Source organism: Anarrhichthys ocellatus, unplaced genomic scaffold, assembly GCF_004355925.1.
Source record: "Anarrhichthys ocellatus isolate YVR2014 unplaced genomic scaffold, GSC_Weel_1.0 scaffold1, whole genome shotgun sequence".
NCBI classification, from domain to species: Eukaryota; Metazoa; Chordata; class Actinopteri; order Perciformes; family Anarhichadidae; genus Anarrhichthys; species Anarrhichthys ocellatus.
The window spans coordinates 6755735-6771025 of record NW_022280031.1 but is presented as its reverse complement, the minus strand read 5'-3'; the positions used below and the strand labels follow the sequence as shown (position 1 = coordinate 6771025).

The 15291-nt window shown below is 40.7% G+C and overlaps 2 protein-coding genes across 5 annotated transcripts in view; one reads left to right on the top strand and one right to left on the bottom strand.

Annotated features, from left to right (window-relative positions):
• srgap3 (SLIT-ROBO Rho GTPase activating protein 3) overlaps positions 1-2851 on the bottom strand; it is a 56521-nt gene extending 53670 nt beyond the window's left edge. For both annotated transcript variants that reach the window (XM_031859452.1, XM_031859542.1), the window contains exon 1: positions 2210-2851. In XM_031859452.1, the coding sequence (XP_031715312.1) occupies positions 2210-2273 (64 nt within the window). In that variant the 5' untranslated portion in view covers positions 2274-2851. The remainder of the gene's footprint in view (positions 1-2209) is intronic.
• A 4655-nt stretch (positions 2852-7506) lies between these two features.
• thumpd3 (THUMP domain containing 3) lies at positions 7507-15267 on the top strand. Of its 3 annotated transcripts, XM_031850742.1 has the most exons (11): positions 7507-7539; positions 7946-8286; positions 8399-8476; positions 8551-8814; positions 8893-9096; positions 9721-9851; positions 11454-11523; positions 11798-11913; positions 12020-12124; positions 12375-12498; positions 14675-15267. In XM_031850742.1, exons 2-11 carry the CDS (start codon positions 8041-8043, stop codon positions 14864-14866), a joined length of 1530 nt encoding a protein of 509 aa, XP_031706602.1. In that variant the 5' UTR covers positions 7507-7539; positions 7946-8040; the 3' UTR covers positions 14867-15267. The 3 variants fall into 3 exon arrangements, with proteins under 3 accessions (XP_031706602.1, XP_031706583.1, XP_031706591.1); XM_031850723.1 differs by having other exon boundaries at positions 8551-9096; XM_031850731.1 differs by lacking the exon at positions 7507-7539 and having other exon boundaries at positions 7557-8286; positions 8551-9096.
• Positions 15268-15291: the final 24 nt, after the last annotated feature.

Below are 15291 nucleotides of genomic sequence, written 5' to 3'. Positions count from 1 at the left end.
ACAAGCTGCCTCAAACTGGCAAACAGGAGGAGGGAGAGCTGCTCTCCAGCAAACACACGGTGGTAAGCTCCAAAACAGAGTTCAAGCTCCTCAGTCAGCCTCTCTCTGTTCAGCGTATGAACCCTCTCTATTGACATGCTAATGCTGGATCTGCCGGCTGAACCGCTTGAATAAAGTGAACACCATCTCCGAAGGTTTTTCAGAGACCTCGGCTTTGGGAGCGAGCCTCAAGGGTTGTCAAAAATTCATTAATGACCGTGGGTTAAGATTTTAGCAGAGTGGTTTCTTACACTGCAACAAAGGAAGTAAATTCTATATTATAACACTTGCAGGCAGTATATTTAAGAGAACAATATTTCACCTTAGCCAAAGTACTGGCAGCATTCTTCTTTGTTGCTGAAACCAAGTGATTTTTGTTTTTTTATTAGACCTCATACATAATAAAGAAACCCTGCGATCTTGTTATGGACCAATCAATGACACACTGATGATTTGGCCCCTTCTGCCATGTACACATTAACCATAAAGCAATAACTCAGTAAGACAGGTGCAATTTCCAATCTGAATTTCATTACGCTTCGCTCACTGCCGGCTTCGATTCATAACATTGCCATTGATGTGAGGTTGTGGATGTCGGGAGCAGAGCCCTCCGTGTCTGTAGGCAGTGCAACACACCAGCTGTGAATGAGAAACAAGCAGCATTCTCCATAAATTAACATTCACTTCGTACCCCCACAGTTCAAGGGCCCCGTTTAATGCAAAGAGGCAGCACACAGGGCCCGGCTCTATGAAACAAGAGTAATTCTCCCATGGCTCAGTGAGATCTAAGATGAATAATTGATGTCTGAATTACCAAAGAAATGGCCTGGAGTAAAGTCGAGAGCAGCAGAATAAGATATTGGCAGAAACAAGACATGCAATTTTCTGAATGACCGGCACATGCCAAGAGACAAAACTAAGGTTATAGAGGCACAGAAAGTCTATTTGGTAGGACTAGCAGCTGAATCACAACAATCAACACAAAGACGGCTCACACATCCAAAGGTCTGGACTTGTACAAGACTCGGGGGATGATCAGCTGAAGCCCCTGAGGCGTAACATTAGTAAAACCACTGAGAGTGAGAGTGCCAGTAATGGGTCCAGGGCCTTGAAACTGAACCCCAGCTCCACTTAGGGAACTGTCTGCCCATAACCAGTCTACTCTGCTTGTATGTAAAGTATGCCTCCGTCATTTTTACACCACACAGCAGAATAAACTGTCACTTTATGTATTAAGAGGTTGTTTATTTGGGTGGCCTGTATTTCATAGGTTGCTCCCTACAAATACATTATTTATCATCTTGTTTCTTCACATAGCTTAAATATTTTTAAATAATCAACACAGTCATCATCATAGACTGACTGTAACCAATACAGTCAAGTTGACCGCATCTCACTGTATCCAGTTTCATCATTCACTAATGAGACTCTTTTACAACCAAATCATATCGCTAAACCATCAGTTTATAATCTGGTTTGAGATAATTAGGATTCTAAAATAGTAAGTAAAATCATACCAAAGGTGAAGTTACTTTAGAGTATGGAAAAGGATTTTTTAAAAAGATTACATTAAGCCACAGAGTGTCAAACAGACTATGAATCAAAGGCACCTTGACATTATAAGACACTGAATGTGTACAAGGAATATGTATTGAATGCATTGATCAACATCTTGAATGCATTGATCAACATATCTCCCCACACCAGCCACAGTAAACCAAACACAGGCCCCAAAATGTGAAAGAATGAGGTGCAATAATATAAGCCAGTCCTGTATCCTGCACTGATTTCAACACAGGGATCATTTTACCCAGCAATCAAGCTGCACAACCACGATCCTAACCACATTATGACGAATCATAATTCAGCACACAGAAACCCTTCTGGGTGTTGATGAATTAATCTAAGAAACCTTTGCACACGAGAGAGAGGAAAATAAAACCGTGGTTCTCCCTCTGATGCTCTGTCATTGGATTGACTGTCACGGTTTACCTGCCATGAAGGGGGGGGGGGGGCTGTCACTGCTCTCTGTTTGAACACCATATGCAGTCAAATCTAAATCGGAAGATTGCACTAACCTATGACACACGAATAAAAAGAAAAGCACAAACATGGAGGAGGATAAACAGGCTCTTGTTGAGCGGACACAGACATCACATTCACACCGCACCTTTCACTTGGGTCTCATAGTCCGCTATGATCTCCTTATCCTTCTTGACTTTCGTAGATGACATCGTTCCTCGGGCTTTTAGGGTGATACCCTGCAGGTCGTGGACTGTCTTGGGTCTTTATAGGTGATGATCCCGGACTTGCAACGTAGCAGCGCCTTCCTCCCTTTCCTTTCTAGTGGCCGCGCATTGAACAGAACAAAATCTTAAAATGTGTTGTATTCCCGCTGTCCGCGCAGTTTGAATCACCTTATCGGTGCAGAAATAACGCACGAGCAGCAGTCAAACGTTGCATTCTTCTCCTTTTCTGCTCGGATTTCCTCTCCTCTTTCTCCTCTTCCTCCTCCTCCTCCTCCTGTCGCTGGTACCAGGCAACTCAGACGCTTCAGCAGGAAAACCAAAATACACAAGCGAGCTCAAAACTGTAAGAACAACATGATGAAGAGAGCGGAGCGTCGCTTGAAGGTTTTCAAGCGGTCAAGTCCTGGTTTGTGGCTTCTGTGCCCAAAAAATGAACAGACATGCGTAAGAGCAGCGAGCCAGGCACACGGCATTCGTACTCTGACAAATTGCGTTGCAGGGGAACAGGAATTTAAAAGATCGTCACGTGAGCCTCCTCATATTGTCAGCCACACATCCTCCCCCCCACCCTATCTCTCTCTCTCTCTCTCTCTCTCTCTCTCTCTCTCTCTCTCTCTCTCACACACACACACACACACACACACACAGTGAGAGGCCCGGTGGGGTGTAATCATGAAGGCACTGCTGCTGCTGCTGTGGAAACCGTAAATGCAGACAAACCATTATCCTTCAAAAAGGGACGTTGTCCTTTGCACCACCCTCCATTGTTGCAAACAGGTGTATTGTCATGCCCTCGTTGTACCCATTGATTGCTCCACCTGTTCTTCTCTGTTGGCAGAGATGAGGCTGATAATTAAAAGATTAATGTGACAGCAAGAATGTCAGTGACAGAAATATCTTTAAACTTACACGCATGTAAAAAGTCATCGTACAAACTGTTCCAAAAACTAAAGGTGAAATATGACTGAGCAGAGTCCTCATTCCTCTGTGATGGGAGTCATGTGTTTCTTGTATGGAGAAAAGAATATTTGAATTCATATCATGAAGAAAGATGGTCTTTTTCAAAGCATTGCATAGTGACAGGGACTGAGTGTGTTTCCTGACAGATACTGTCATCTGGGTGCTTCACTGTGTTTTTAACAGTCCAAGGAACTCGCTTTGTTGTCTGTCACCTTAGCTTTTCTCAGTTCAGGAGGGAACATGCTGTTGACTCACAATGAGCTGACTCAAACCTGCAAACTGCCACACACTAGAAGTCCTCTGAATTTCATTTCCATCTGCACCACACAGGCTTCAATGCATATTTCAGGCTGACAGGTGGGAGGCCATTTTTTTTACAGATAGTAGTTTATCATTTTGCTCCATTTGGAAAGAAATACTGATAGAAAGGATTTTGTGGTAAAAGATCCATCCAAAAAGTGTTTGCAGAGCACAGATGTAGGCAGGAGCCTGACCATTCGAGGCTTTAAAAACAAGCAGTAAAATCTTTAACAACAATTATAAAACTCAGAGGTGACCAGTGAAGGGCAGCAAGGCCGATCGGTGTGATATGGTCCCTTATATTTGTACGAGGACGTAGCTGAAAAAAAACCCTTTTGTGTTCCAAAAAGGGCATATCTGTGTAAAGCACATTACAGCAAGCTATAGCTCATGTTGGTAGCTAGTAACGCCAACTTAAAAGACAATGTAATATGAAATAGGAAGATATGTAATTGGGAAAATGAAGTGGAAGAATTAGTCGCCGAGACTAGAGGGTCTAATTAAAGAATTACAGAGATGAGGAAGATGTCTCCAGTGTTCCTCTCACCCAAAGAATATCCATTGACACAAATGTTGGCGTACTCCTGTTTGCCCACCAGTGACGACTCAAGAAATAATGTTTGGATTCCTTGCCGGCCTTGTGATGTGAAAAGATATTTTCTGGCTGTTGAACACGGCACGCACAACCCACTTTGCCGGAGGAAAAGACCCTGAGGAATTTAAATGGCCTCTGGCAGTGTACGTGTGTATATCTGTGCCTGTGTTCAGCAAGATGTGTCGTCTAGATACGACAGAGAGACAGAGAAAGGGTGTCTTCCTGTGTTATGTTTCTCACTGCATCACACTGTGTTTTGTGTCTTTGCAGTTCCTGTGGTGAGTCTAATTTGTTAGTCAGGCCTTATGTATCACCTACACGTCTGAGGAGTGGAGCGCTGAGAGAGCAGACACATCAGCTGTGACAGAGAAGCCTGCTGGAGGGCCACAGTGACAGCAGGGTGGATTCTGCTTTTGTTTGTGTTTACCACAGAGAAGTCAGCGGAGGTAACCTTTACGCAGCCCCTTCATCCCTCCCACCATCCCTCTGTTCCTCACCCCTACCTCTCTCATCAGGCATCTCAGGGGGGAAGCCTGGGAAACTGTGACTTCACTGTTTTTTTGGGCACAAAGATCCATTGTGAGATCCTTTTACTATTTCTTTCTATAGAACAAGAGGGGGAACTGCTCTTGTCTCCACATCCAACATGTGAAAAAATGCCGCTCTGAGATATAGTCTGGACTGAATGCTGTGAAAGATAATCATTTATATGTGTTAAGGCATACACATTTTTTTGGCTGCTAAAAAATATTTCAGTGAATCTGTAAATGCGTAGAGACAATTGTTTTTCTTTTTAACCCTAACCCAACAAATGGAACAAATGGAATGTTTCTAATAATAATGAACTTATCAGATTTGATTTGCCAGAAATGTTATTGCTTACTTGATTTTTAAAGATTATTTATCTTACATAGATTAAATCATTTGACTGTAGAAATCACAGTTAGGCCTCTTAAACCACTCTGTCAACAGGACATTGTATGACTCCTATACATCTGATCACTTGCAGGTACTGAATGTCAAATAAAAGTGACAATGTGGGCCCAAAAAAAGCTAGAGTACATGTTTTACTTTATAAATCTCCACTTGCATCTCAAAAAATATCAAAAGAATAGCTCACAAAATGAATGAGACTTAATGTGAAGGTGCTTAACTAAAGCGTGGAGTGATCTTCACATTTTTGGAAAAGAAGACAGCAGATAAGCCTTTAGGGCTGCTTATTCCTAATATTTTCCCTCTTCTTCATCCAGATGAATCTTTGTATGGATTTGAGTTGAATCTCATATCACTCATAATTGAACCTCATTGAATTGAAAAGTTATTTGCACCTTGGGAATCTTGAAATAGGCAGCATGTGAATGAATCTACAGCACTGTCAGATATGCAGCACGGAGCCTTAAGTGAATAATCTGCAGTAAATGTTTTAATGTAATGTGAGTGCAGGTTTTGTGCACTGCTCTTTGCTTGTGTTTTGTTGAGTCGGGGTCAACATCCACAATGCCAGTGTAAAATTCCACAGGATATATCATACCTGACTGCTTTGAGGATATTCCCTCGTTCTTGCACGTCTTTTTCTTCACATTGCATGTTATTGCAGCTGAGTTACAGGTGAGCAGCATCTCACCTGAATGCACCTGAATTAAGCACAACGTCAAACAGGACTGTATCTGTCTGATCTTCTGTCCAAGCCTCAAACCCTGGAGCTGCATTATTTTATTACTCAGTTTCTTTTCACTGTGAGACACTTTTTCATAATTCTCTTAGCAGAGAATAAGTTCAATCATTAGCAATGATAAGTTGCTAATGTGTTTGTAAGATAATTTAGTTAGCAAATGTTGTCTTACTCTGTGCAACACTGGCCATCTGTTGTGCAGGACTTTTCGTTCCCTGACATGAACACATGCCCACTCGTCTCTCAGACTTCACACTTACTAATCAGTTGGAAATAATAATCTTGACCTTAAATAAACAGTTAGAAAAACAACAAAACATGTTGTTCAATAAGCAAGCGTAGTGTAGAGAGACATGGAACGAGCTATGATGTGGGTTTTTTTTCTGTCAAAATAAGTCCTGCAGACAAGACATTTAATGATACTTTAATCCTGATTAAATGTTTTAAACCTAACTTAACCACAGTGAATTAGAAAACAGGTACAGCAAATATAAAAAGAGCTGCACTTTATTTTCTCCCATAGGTGTTTGTTAATAAACAGAGAATTATCTCACTAAGCTTGTACTTCCACAGCACAGAGGTTCAATTAATCACACAAGGAAATGTGACACAGAAGAGAAGACAGTTATTCGTATCACGACTCTCTACATAAACCGTATTAATCACAAATGATAAGTCTGGAAAGCAGATTATGGGAGACTTTCAAACGACTAAGGTGCCTGGCTTGGCCATGAAAGAGATTTATATTTTTCATTCAAAAAATTAAATAAATCAATGACAGTGTTTTTGGCTATGCTATCGCAAACCATTAAAAAGCCCCAGATCTAGCAGGCATATTGTTACGATGAGTAACTTGTGTGATATGCCTTTGATTCAACTGAATACTCATTGTTGACAATAATATGTATGTTTAATTACATTTTTAAGTTATTTTGAACACGTGTCTAGAAAATTGTTGTGTCTCTGTCAACCTAATGTCTATACAATGGATTACAATCACTGGTGAACAACAACCCATAATTACTGACAGAATTGTAAGGGAAAATATTTGTATTCATCCATAATTTCCCTATTCCCTCCCACTAAATCTCCTAAGGTTGTTTAGTTGTCTTTTGTATTTCTCTTATCCTATTTACTTCACTCCGTGGTCTCTCTTCGTGTACTATCTCTCTTATTCTGCTTCTGTATTGTTTGTTGTTTCTGTGTAAGGTGAATGGTTTGGTTCAGTGCTCTCAATCTATGCTCAAAAAATGACATCGTGGCGCCCTCTGTCGACTACATATTGGAAAGCTGTACCCGGAAGTAGTAGCCAGTGAAGATGAATGGAAACACATGATGAAGATCAAACAAGCTGACGCAAACTACATTTCCTGTTTGGGCCTCTGGCTTTCAAAACAATACCAACGTTTTTAAGATGTAGAGCTATGATTGTTTTAATAATTTGCATTATAATTTAAGCACCATAACCACTTAATGAAGGTCATATAAACAATGGTGACAGTTGTGAAAAAAAAAATCAATAACTCTGTCTAACTTAACTATAGCTGTAATTTGATATATAATTGTTTTGTTTTTTTTGTCACGTAATTTTAAAATGTATTTAACAATTTAGATACTGAAAAATATTAATTAAAAATAAGATTTTATTTTGTAGGATTTCCGCCGGAAGTCTCGGTGTTGTTGCTGCTAAGAGAAAACATATATTGTCGCCTCGTGTTTGACAGGTTGGTCTGACTTCAGTTTGCAAGTTTAATATAATTAACTCTTATATTATTATCATCTTCTGCTACAGTTCAACCGGGGGGGGGTAATCACATAAACACGTGCCGTGATGCTTAAAAGAAAAGCCGTATCTGTGGCTAACGTTAGCTTGTTTTTTAGTCGTAACAACTTTTTAGCACCCAAAGCTAACCTTAGCCAGCTAAGTTAACCCGGTAACATTGCTTCTCCAGCAATAACGTTACAGGTTTATCCACTCTGTTTAATTCAACCGTATTCTATGCTAACGTATGACTTCTACTAGTACACAATATGTCTTTATAACATGTTGCTCTCTTGCAAATGACTCATGTCTGCAAAATATGCAGTATTAACAGTTTGAATACCCCCTCCCCTCTATTCCCCTCCAAGGGTTACATGTGAGCCTCTGAGCTTGGCACCAGCTGGGTTACATATCCTCAGGTTATACCTCTGAGTCTTGGTGAGGTGCATTCCACAAATACAGCATGTCCTCCCAGGAAGGTGGGGCTGCAGAGCCAGGCCCTGACACAGTGGGACCATCTACCTCTTCCTCCACGAACAATGATGCTGTCACCGGGGACGTCATCACTGTCACCATTGGAGCAACCGTGCCTACAGGATTTGAGCTCACTGCTGCAGAAGAGGTCAAGGAGAAAATTGGGGTTGATGCACAAATCAGCAAAGATCGTGGTCGCATCTACTTTCCAATAACCACTGACGAGCTTTTCCAGGTAGGAAACCTAAAATCAATGCATGCCTTTTTTCTCCAAAGTGTTTAATTTTCCTGGGTGAACATAAAACCTCCGTCTAAAATGTTTGTCTGTCCATTCTTTGAATATCTAGGTCCATCTTCTGAAGTCTGTGGACAACCTGTTTGTTGTGGTTGAGGAATATCATCTTTACCCATTCAAAGAATCAAAGGTAACTTAAAACCAGCATTATTCTGTTATAGCTGATATTTATTGTCAGGGGTAATAAACACAGTGTTTGTGCAGGAGGAGACCTTGATGGAGATGATGCAGCTTGCAACCACCCTCCCCTGGACTAATGCCTTAGCGGTTTGGAAACTAAATGGCACCCTAAAAAAGAAGAAAGGCTACCGGAAAGGAGGAAATGGCACCAAAGTAAAATCTAAAAGAGAGGCCACTGATGCAACTGTGGCTGACACTGAGCAGCAAGAGCTACCTCAGGCGGCGTCTGCTGCTGAAAGCCAGACGAAGGCAGAGAGCACGACGTCTGCTGCTGAAAGCCAGACGAAGGCAGAGAGCACGGCGTCTGCTGCTGAAAGCCAGACGAAGGCAGAGAGCACGACGTCTGCTGCTGAAAGCCAGACGAAGGCAGAGAGCACGGCTGAGGCTGAGACCAGCGCACAGGACTCGGAAGAGGCAGAACCCGAGGCCAAAGTCACCAAGTTCCGTGTGACGTGCAACAGGGCTGGTGATAAACACAGCTTTACCTCTAATGAGGCAGCCAGAGACTTTGGTGGGGCTGTGCAAGAATTTTTCCAGTGGAAAGCTGACATGACAAAGTTTGACATAGAGGTAGGCATCCTTGTTCAGACTGGACCGATGCAAAGCGAATACATTCATCACACTGGCCAAGACAAACCCTGCCTGTGCAGGTGGATTTGCGAGGCATGAGCTAATGTTTAGTTTGAGGAGTAACAAGAGAAAAAACAACCACTCTGTTGAGTAACGTATTCCGAGAACATGAGCTGTTCAAATGTGAAAAGGTGAAATATGCGTCATTGTATTATAAGATGGAGATGATGTGTTTTCAAAGTGATAACATTTTGTGGCCATCTACATTTTGTAGGAAAGTCTTTTAATTCTTGGCAGCAGTTGCCAGTTGTGTGTAACTTGACGACTAAAACTGCAGTTTGTTCACAGACTAAATTCAGTTTTAGTGCTTATTCTGGGTGAGCTGATATTTAACTCATGTTCAGGTAGATGTTGAAATAATTTGTCAATTCTAAATGTGTTTGCTTTGTGCTTGCACCTTTCAGTTTACTAAATAGACACGAATATTAGGCTGCTAAGAAACACTTAATCTACATCAAAATAGATTTTTTGACGATTGTTTCAGCTCCATAGAATACATAAATGTATGCGTAGTTACATTGATTATTGCTTTCTAATCATGCACTATGTGTTCCTGAACTGTAGGTGCTACTAAACATACACAACGACGAGGTGGTGATCGGCATTGCACTCACAGAGGAGAGTCTTCACAGGAGAAACATCAGTCACTTTGGACCCACCACTCTGCGGTCCACCTTGTGTTATGGCATGCTCAGGTAAGTCTACAACACTGCTTAAGCTCTGCTTTTCAATGTCCCGGGGAGGTAGTAAGGTTCTTGTTTAGCTTTTGGTAATATGTATGTCATTTAAATAAGGTATGTAAAAAGAGTTGGTGACAAACATACTGCAAGCAGACTCTCACCTACAGTTACAGCAGATCTCATTGTGTTAGCCTCCTCCCATTCACACAAATAGACACACATGAAGAAAATGGTGCAAACAGACAAAGACGAGGGCCACACAAACTACATTCTCATCAGCAGGAAAGTGAAAAATGCTCCACAACTTGTCTAATTGATGAGTGAACTATGTCTTTGAGTACTTATGCAAAGCATAAGTTGGCCAAATGACGTAGAGAATAAAATGATCAATACATTTATACTATTCAATTTAATATTTTCAAAAGATATTGGTGCAGCTGTGCAACAATCCTTCCATCTGGTAGTAGACATGACTCAGCGCTTGCAGGCCGATCCAACACCATCATACTGGCCAAGAACAACTCTTCTCTGGAGATAAAATTACAAGTCACGACTTAGTGTTGATTTTAAGGCGTAACAAAATACTGTAGACAATCAACACCACTGCTAAGCGACATGTTTTATAAAGATTAGCACATAAATAAACAGTATGTGGGAAGTAAAAATGCATTCTTTAGTACGCCGAAAACAGAGTAGCACTTGTGGTTCATTTCAGTCCACATTACAAGCAGATGAGAGGTTGAAGAAGAGAGGATAGTTGGCAGAGATCATTGACCGTGTTCAATGCCTTCAATCAGTTCAGGCATCTTGGAGGAAGGACATGATGGTTTGTACAACACGTAATTGGTCCAGATATTTACGAGTCATGACTTTAATAGTCCATGCAGACACACACAGGTGGTGTATTATCTGTTTAAAGTTGAATATGCAAATCACTGTTAACAGGTCATGCTGCAGCTACTGTTTCTTCAGAGGTACATTCAGTATATGATCCAAAATAAATAGTAATAATTGGTAATTACACAGAAACTTAGTAAAATGAAAACACCTTTTGTGCACATTCCAGATGAGTACAATGAGAGCAAAGAAATACAAATCATAACAATGTAATGCAGTGCAAACCAAAGAACTGAATATTTGATGAAATTCAAGCATTTTAACATTTAGCCATTCTACTTGTTCCATTTTTAAATCGGTTCTAATAAAGCGATGAATGCATTAGATACAGATAATGTTGAGGGAGGAAAGGCGCAGTTGGGTTTGATGTCATCGGGTAGAATTTTTAAGTAATTGAACAATTTTATGAGAGTCGTGTTTAGCGTTTCTGCTGGTGCGAATTGCGTTAGATCTGCTGTCAATGACTGTATTTCTCACTTTGTAATAAAAGTCAGTGAAATCAAGTGAAATCAGTCTTTAAATATTCTAGTTAAGATGGCATGAGGGGTGAGTAGAAATGTGTGTGTAATGTAATTCTGCAGTTAATCTAATGATTTAGAGCAGCAGAACTGGTGGATGCTGTATTGACATGTATGAGAATATAAAACGAGTCCATGTGATAATAAAACACATCATGTTGTACTGGTGATAAACTATTCATACTCTATTGTCTGTTGACAGGCTTTGTAAACCTCAGGCATCAGATATAATACTTGATCCAATGTGTGGGACTGGAGCTATACCATTGGAGGTGAGACTTGCTGTACCTGGGCTACAATATTCCCTAAAAATATACACCGTGTGTTATTAAACCGCTCTCACATTCTACAGTACAGTGTCATATGCCCAGCACCTCACACTGAGAAACACATCATTACTGCACCACTGCTACTGATCAAGTCTTCTGATGACCCACATAGAATTAACTTCATGAGCGAACTACAGACTGAAGACTTCAAGTGTCAAATGATGAGTGTACTGATGAATATACACTTTTTCTGTGTATTTATGCTTTTCTTCACCAGGGGGCCATTGAATTTAACAGTTCATTCTACCTTGCCGGTGACAACAATGACATGGCAGTTAACCGCACAGTAAATAACGTATGTCACATCCAGAGACGGAGGGCAGAAAAAGGCAGGTGAGAGGCTGCACAGCTGGACATCTCATGAGGAGGTAGTTTTAATATGACATTGTGTGTCGTTGATCGTGATTTAAAATCCCATTTTTTGGCTCATTTCAAACAGTGCATCTGGATTGCCCATCGACACGGTGCAGTGGGATCTTTGCAATTTACCCATAAGGACCGGCTCTGTCGACATTGTCATCACTGACATGCCCTTTGGGAAGAGGTACCATAATAACAGCGGTGTACAGTACATGGCTGATTAAATAGTATGTAGAAATTATGCTGAATAAGTCAATGTTTTGAATACTTGGGTACCAAGGTCTAAGCTGACTCTAGCATAACCACGGGGCTTTAGATGTTTGAAAATTTAATTTTGTAACAGAAAATACTCAACAATAGATCAAGATTGATACTCAATCTTTCAGCACTTTCACCCCAACTACGAGTTAAAATCTTTCCGTATCTTCCTGAAGAATGGGCTCAAGGAAGAAGAACTGGGACCTGTACCCCTCCTGTCTGAGAGAAATGGCCCGTGTGTGCACTCCAGGCACAGGGAAGGCCGTCCTGTTGACACAGGACAAGAAGTGCTTTACCAAGGTAACCTTACACTCGAGCACATAACCGGGTTTCTAGCTAAGACGTTGATGAAAGTTTTCCAAGTAAATAAGATTGGATTACATGAGAACTTACAAATAAGTCGCAGTGCAACAAGTCCTGTCCTGCCAACAACTTCCTGATAATTGTAATCTAAACGGTTGATTGCTTAATCCAAATGTTAATTTGGATGCATGCCTGTTGCATGCGGGAAACTGCCTGATACAAATACTTTACCGGTAGCCTTTCATTCATAAAGCAGCACCTAACTCACACCAATAAACAAATAACGACGATAAGTCCAACACAGAAATGTGGAAGTGGGTGCATCAACAAAAACTGAGGCAATAAACTTAATATTGTCACTAGTTGCATCATTTTGGAAGCATGATTACTCCTCGGGAGTCGACAACATGCACCCGTTTTCAGTTTTGTCAAAATTTGTACTAATTTACACTGAGCTGGGAACCGGTAGATGGACCTGCTCAGCAGTACATTGCGCCCTCTGATGCTCCGCCATTTTGTGTTGATTAGACACGTGTTCTGTATACAGTAAGAAAATACACAATTTAAATACCATGTTCCACCCAAAAACAATTTGGTTTGTATCTCCACCCTTGTACTAACAATAGTTCTTCGTTCTCCACACCTCAGTGAGCTTCAGATGGAGGCGTGTCAAGATTACAACTAAATAGTACACTGTGTGTACAAGTATAACACCTGTTGCCATGAAAGTAATTCTAAGAACAATTCATTTAAACAAAGTTCCCCGCCAGCAGTGGACATCTTGTAAGCCTCACTAATTGACTGATCACCGTCTCTTTTTGCCAATCTGTATAGTAATCAGTACATCTTTTCTTTTTGATACCAGATCAGAACTGTGTGTGTGTGTGTGTTTGTGTGTGTGTGTGTGTGTGTGTGTGTGTGTGGATGAATTAAATATGTTTTATTGCATTTACAAACTTCACCAACAGGGCTGGAAATCACCACAATTTAAATAGATGAAATAGTGGTTGCCAAAATGTGGAACATCCTTTGCTGTTAACACGGTAGAAATGAACGGCTTTGAAGTGGAACACACACTGACCAAGTTATTGTGTAATGTTTCATCATTTCTCAGTAGTCAGGATCGGCCAAACCAGGGAGGGAAAACATGCGCTGCTCTTAGCAAGTATAACGTGACAACGGCATAGTGACGTAGAACAAGGATCACTTTTGTTGTTATTAATTCCTGCAGTTAAACTTGCTGTACATTTCTCAATGATTTACATTTATAGTGAACATGTAAAGTGTCCTGATACACCATTTTCCCAAACTGTTACAAAGAGTTTTCTCATCAAAGCAATCCTGTCACATCTGTATCAGTGTTTCTCTAACTTTAATGCTGTGATTTAATACAAGCAAGAATACAATGTGCATTAAGACCACTCTACCTGTCAACAATATACTGTAAGCACATCTCTTAAGGTCGTTAGAGTTTTTGCTCTGTAACCAGTCATGCCTCATGAGACTGAACATTTGTTCTTTACACCTCATGACGCATACCTATAAGGCATTTTAGTAAAGTAAGCTGTCCAGTGTATTATGTCATTAACGGCTGTTATCGCCATGCTAGCGGCAGTGATGATAAACAGGTCTAACGTTCATCATGCATGACAGAATGTTACAATCAGCTGAGTCGAATGGTAAATCAGATTAAGAAAGTGTGCTATGAACATTTTGGACCTACAAATGGGGTCATGGGTCGCAAAAATATTAGTAGATGATGTGTTTACTGTTGACTTTTGTGGTATATGGGCTTTCCCAGATTTGGTCAAACTCAAATAAAGGATAATAGTATATAGTAACATGGCATTCTATTGTGAAGTGGAAAGGGCCAGTGTTTCTTCTACCACAATCCATCAGTTCATCATTTGTAAATGCCAGCGTTTTCTTATGTTTAAGCAGCTCCGCATCAAGTTTAAACATCTTAACGTGTACTCTACTTAAAAGCCCATGTGCAGAATCACTTTACCCTCTCTAAATAATCCCCCCACAGTTTGAAGGATGCAGGTTTAACTCGGCTAAGTCTGAGTCATGGAAAAATACTTTAACCAGCTGTATTTGTCCAAGCTCAGAGTTCTTGTTTTAGACGAAACAAATGGCTCATTTGCCCTCATGAGATTTATGTTGTCCCCAGGCTATCTCGAGGATGGGAGGACTGTGGAGGAGGCTGCACACTGTTTGGGTGAATGTCGGGGGTTTACATGCCGGAGTCTACCTCCTCAAGCGGACCGGGGCCGTGTTTGGCCAAACTCCGGAGGATATCCATGAATCAAGAGGGACGGTTAATGCTCAGGGGGATGAGAACGGCGACAAGCAGCTCTCTTAATTCACTTCCTGCGTTTAAGTTCTGAGTTTATATTTGAGGCCGTGTAGGATCAACATTATTTATATTCTCTTTAATCACTTTTTTTTTTTTGTTCATTCAGGTTTTCTGGTCAAGCTTGCCAAGCAGTTTTTATGAATCATTTTTTAGTTTTTCTCATTTTGGATTAAAATGTTTAATTAATGTGATAAATGGCTAAATGGAAAGACAACAGATATGTTCATGTTCAGCAGCAGTTGCTTAGTGTTCTCTCTCTCTCTCTCCGTTTGACTGAGGCAGTTCATTTGTCATATATTGCTGTTCAGAAACCGGCTGAAATTGTTTCACTCCTCAGACCCGCTGCATCCACTTTACAGGAACTGCACATTGCCATATTGTTCTGATTAATAAAGATTCAAACAAAATGTCAGCTGATGTAAATATTCATC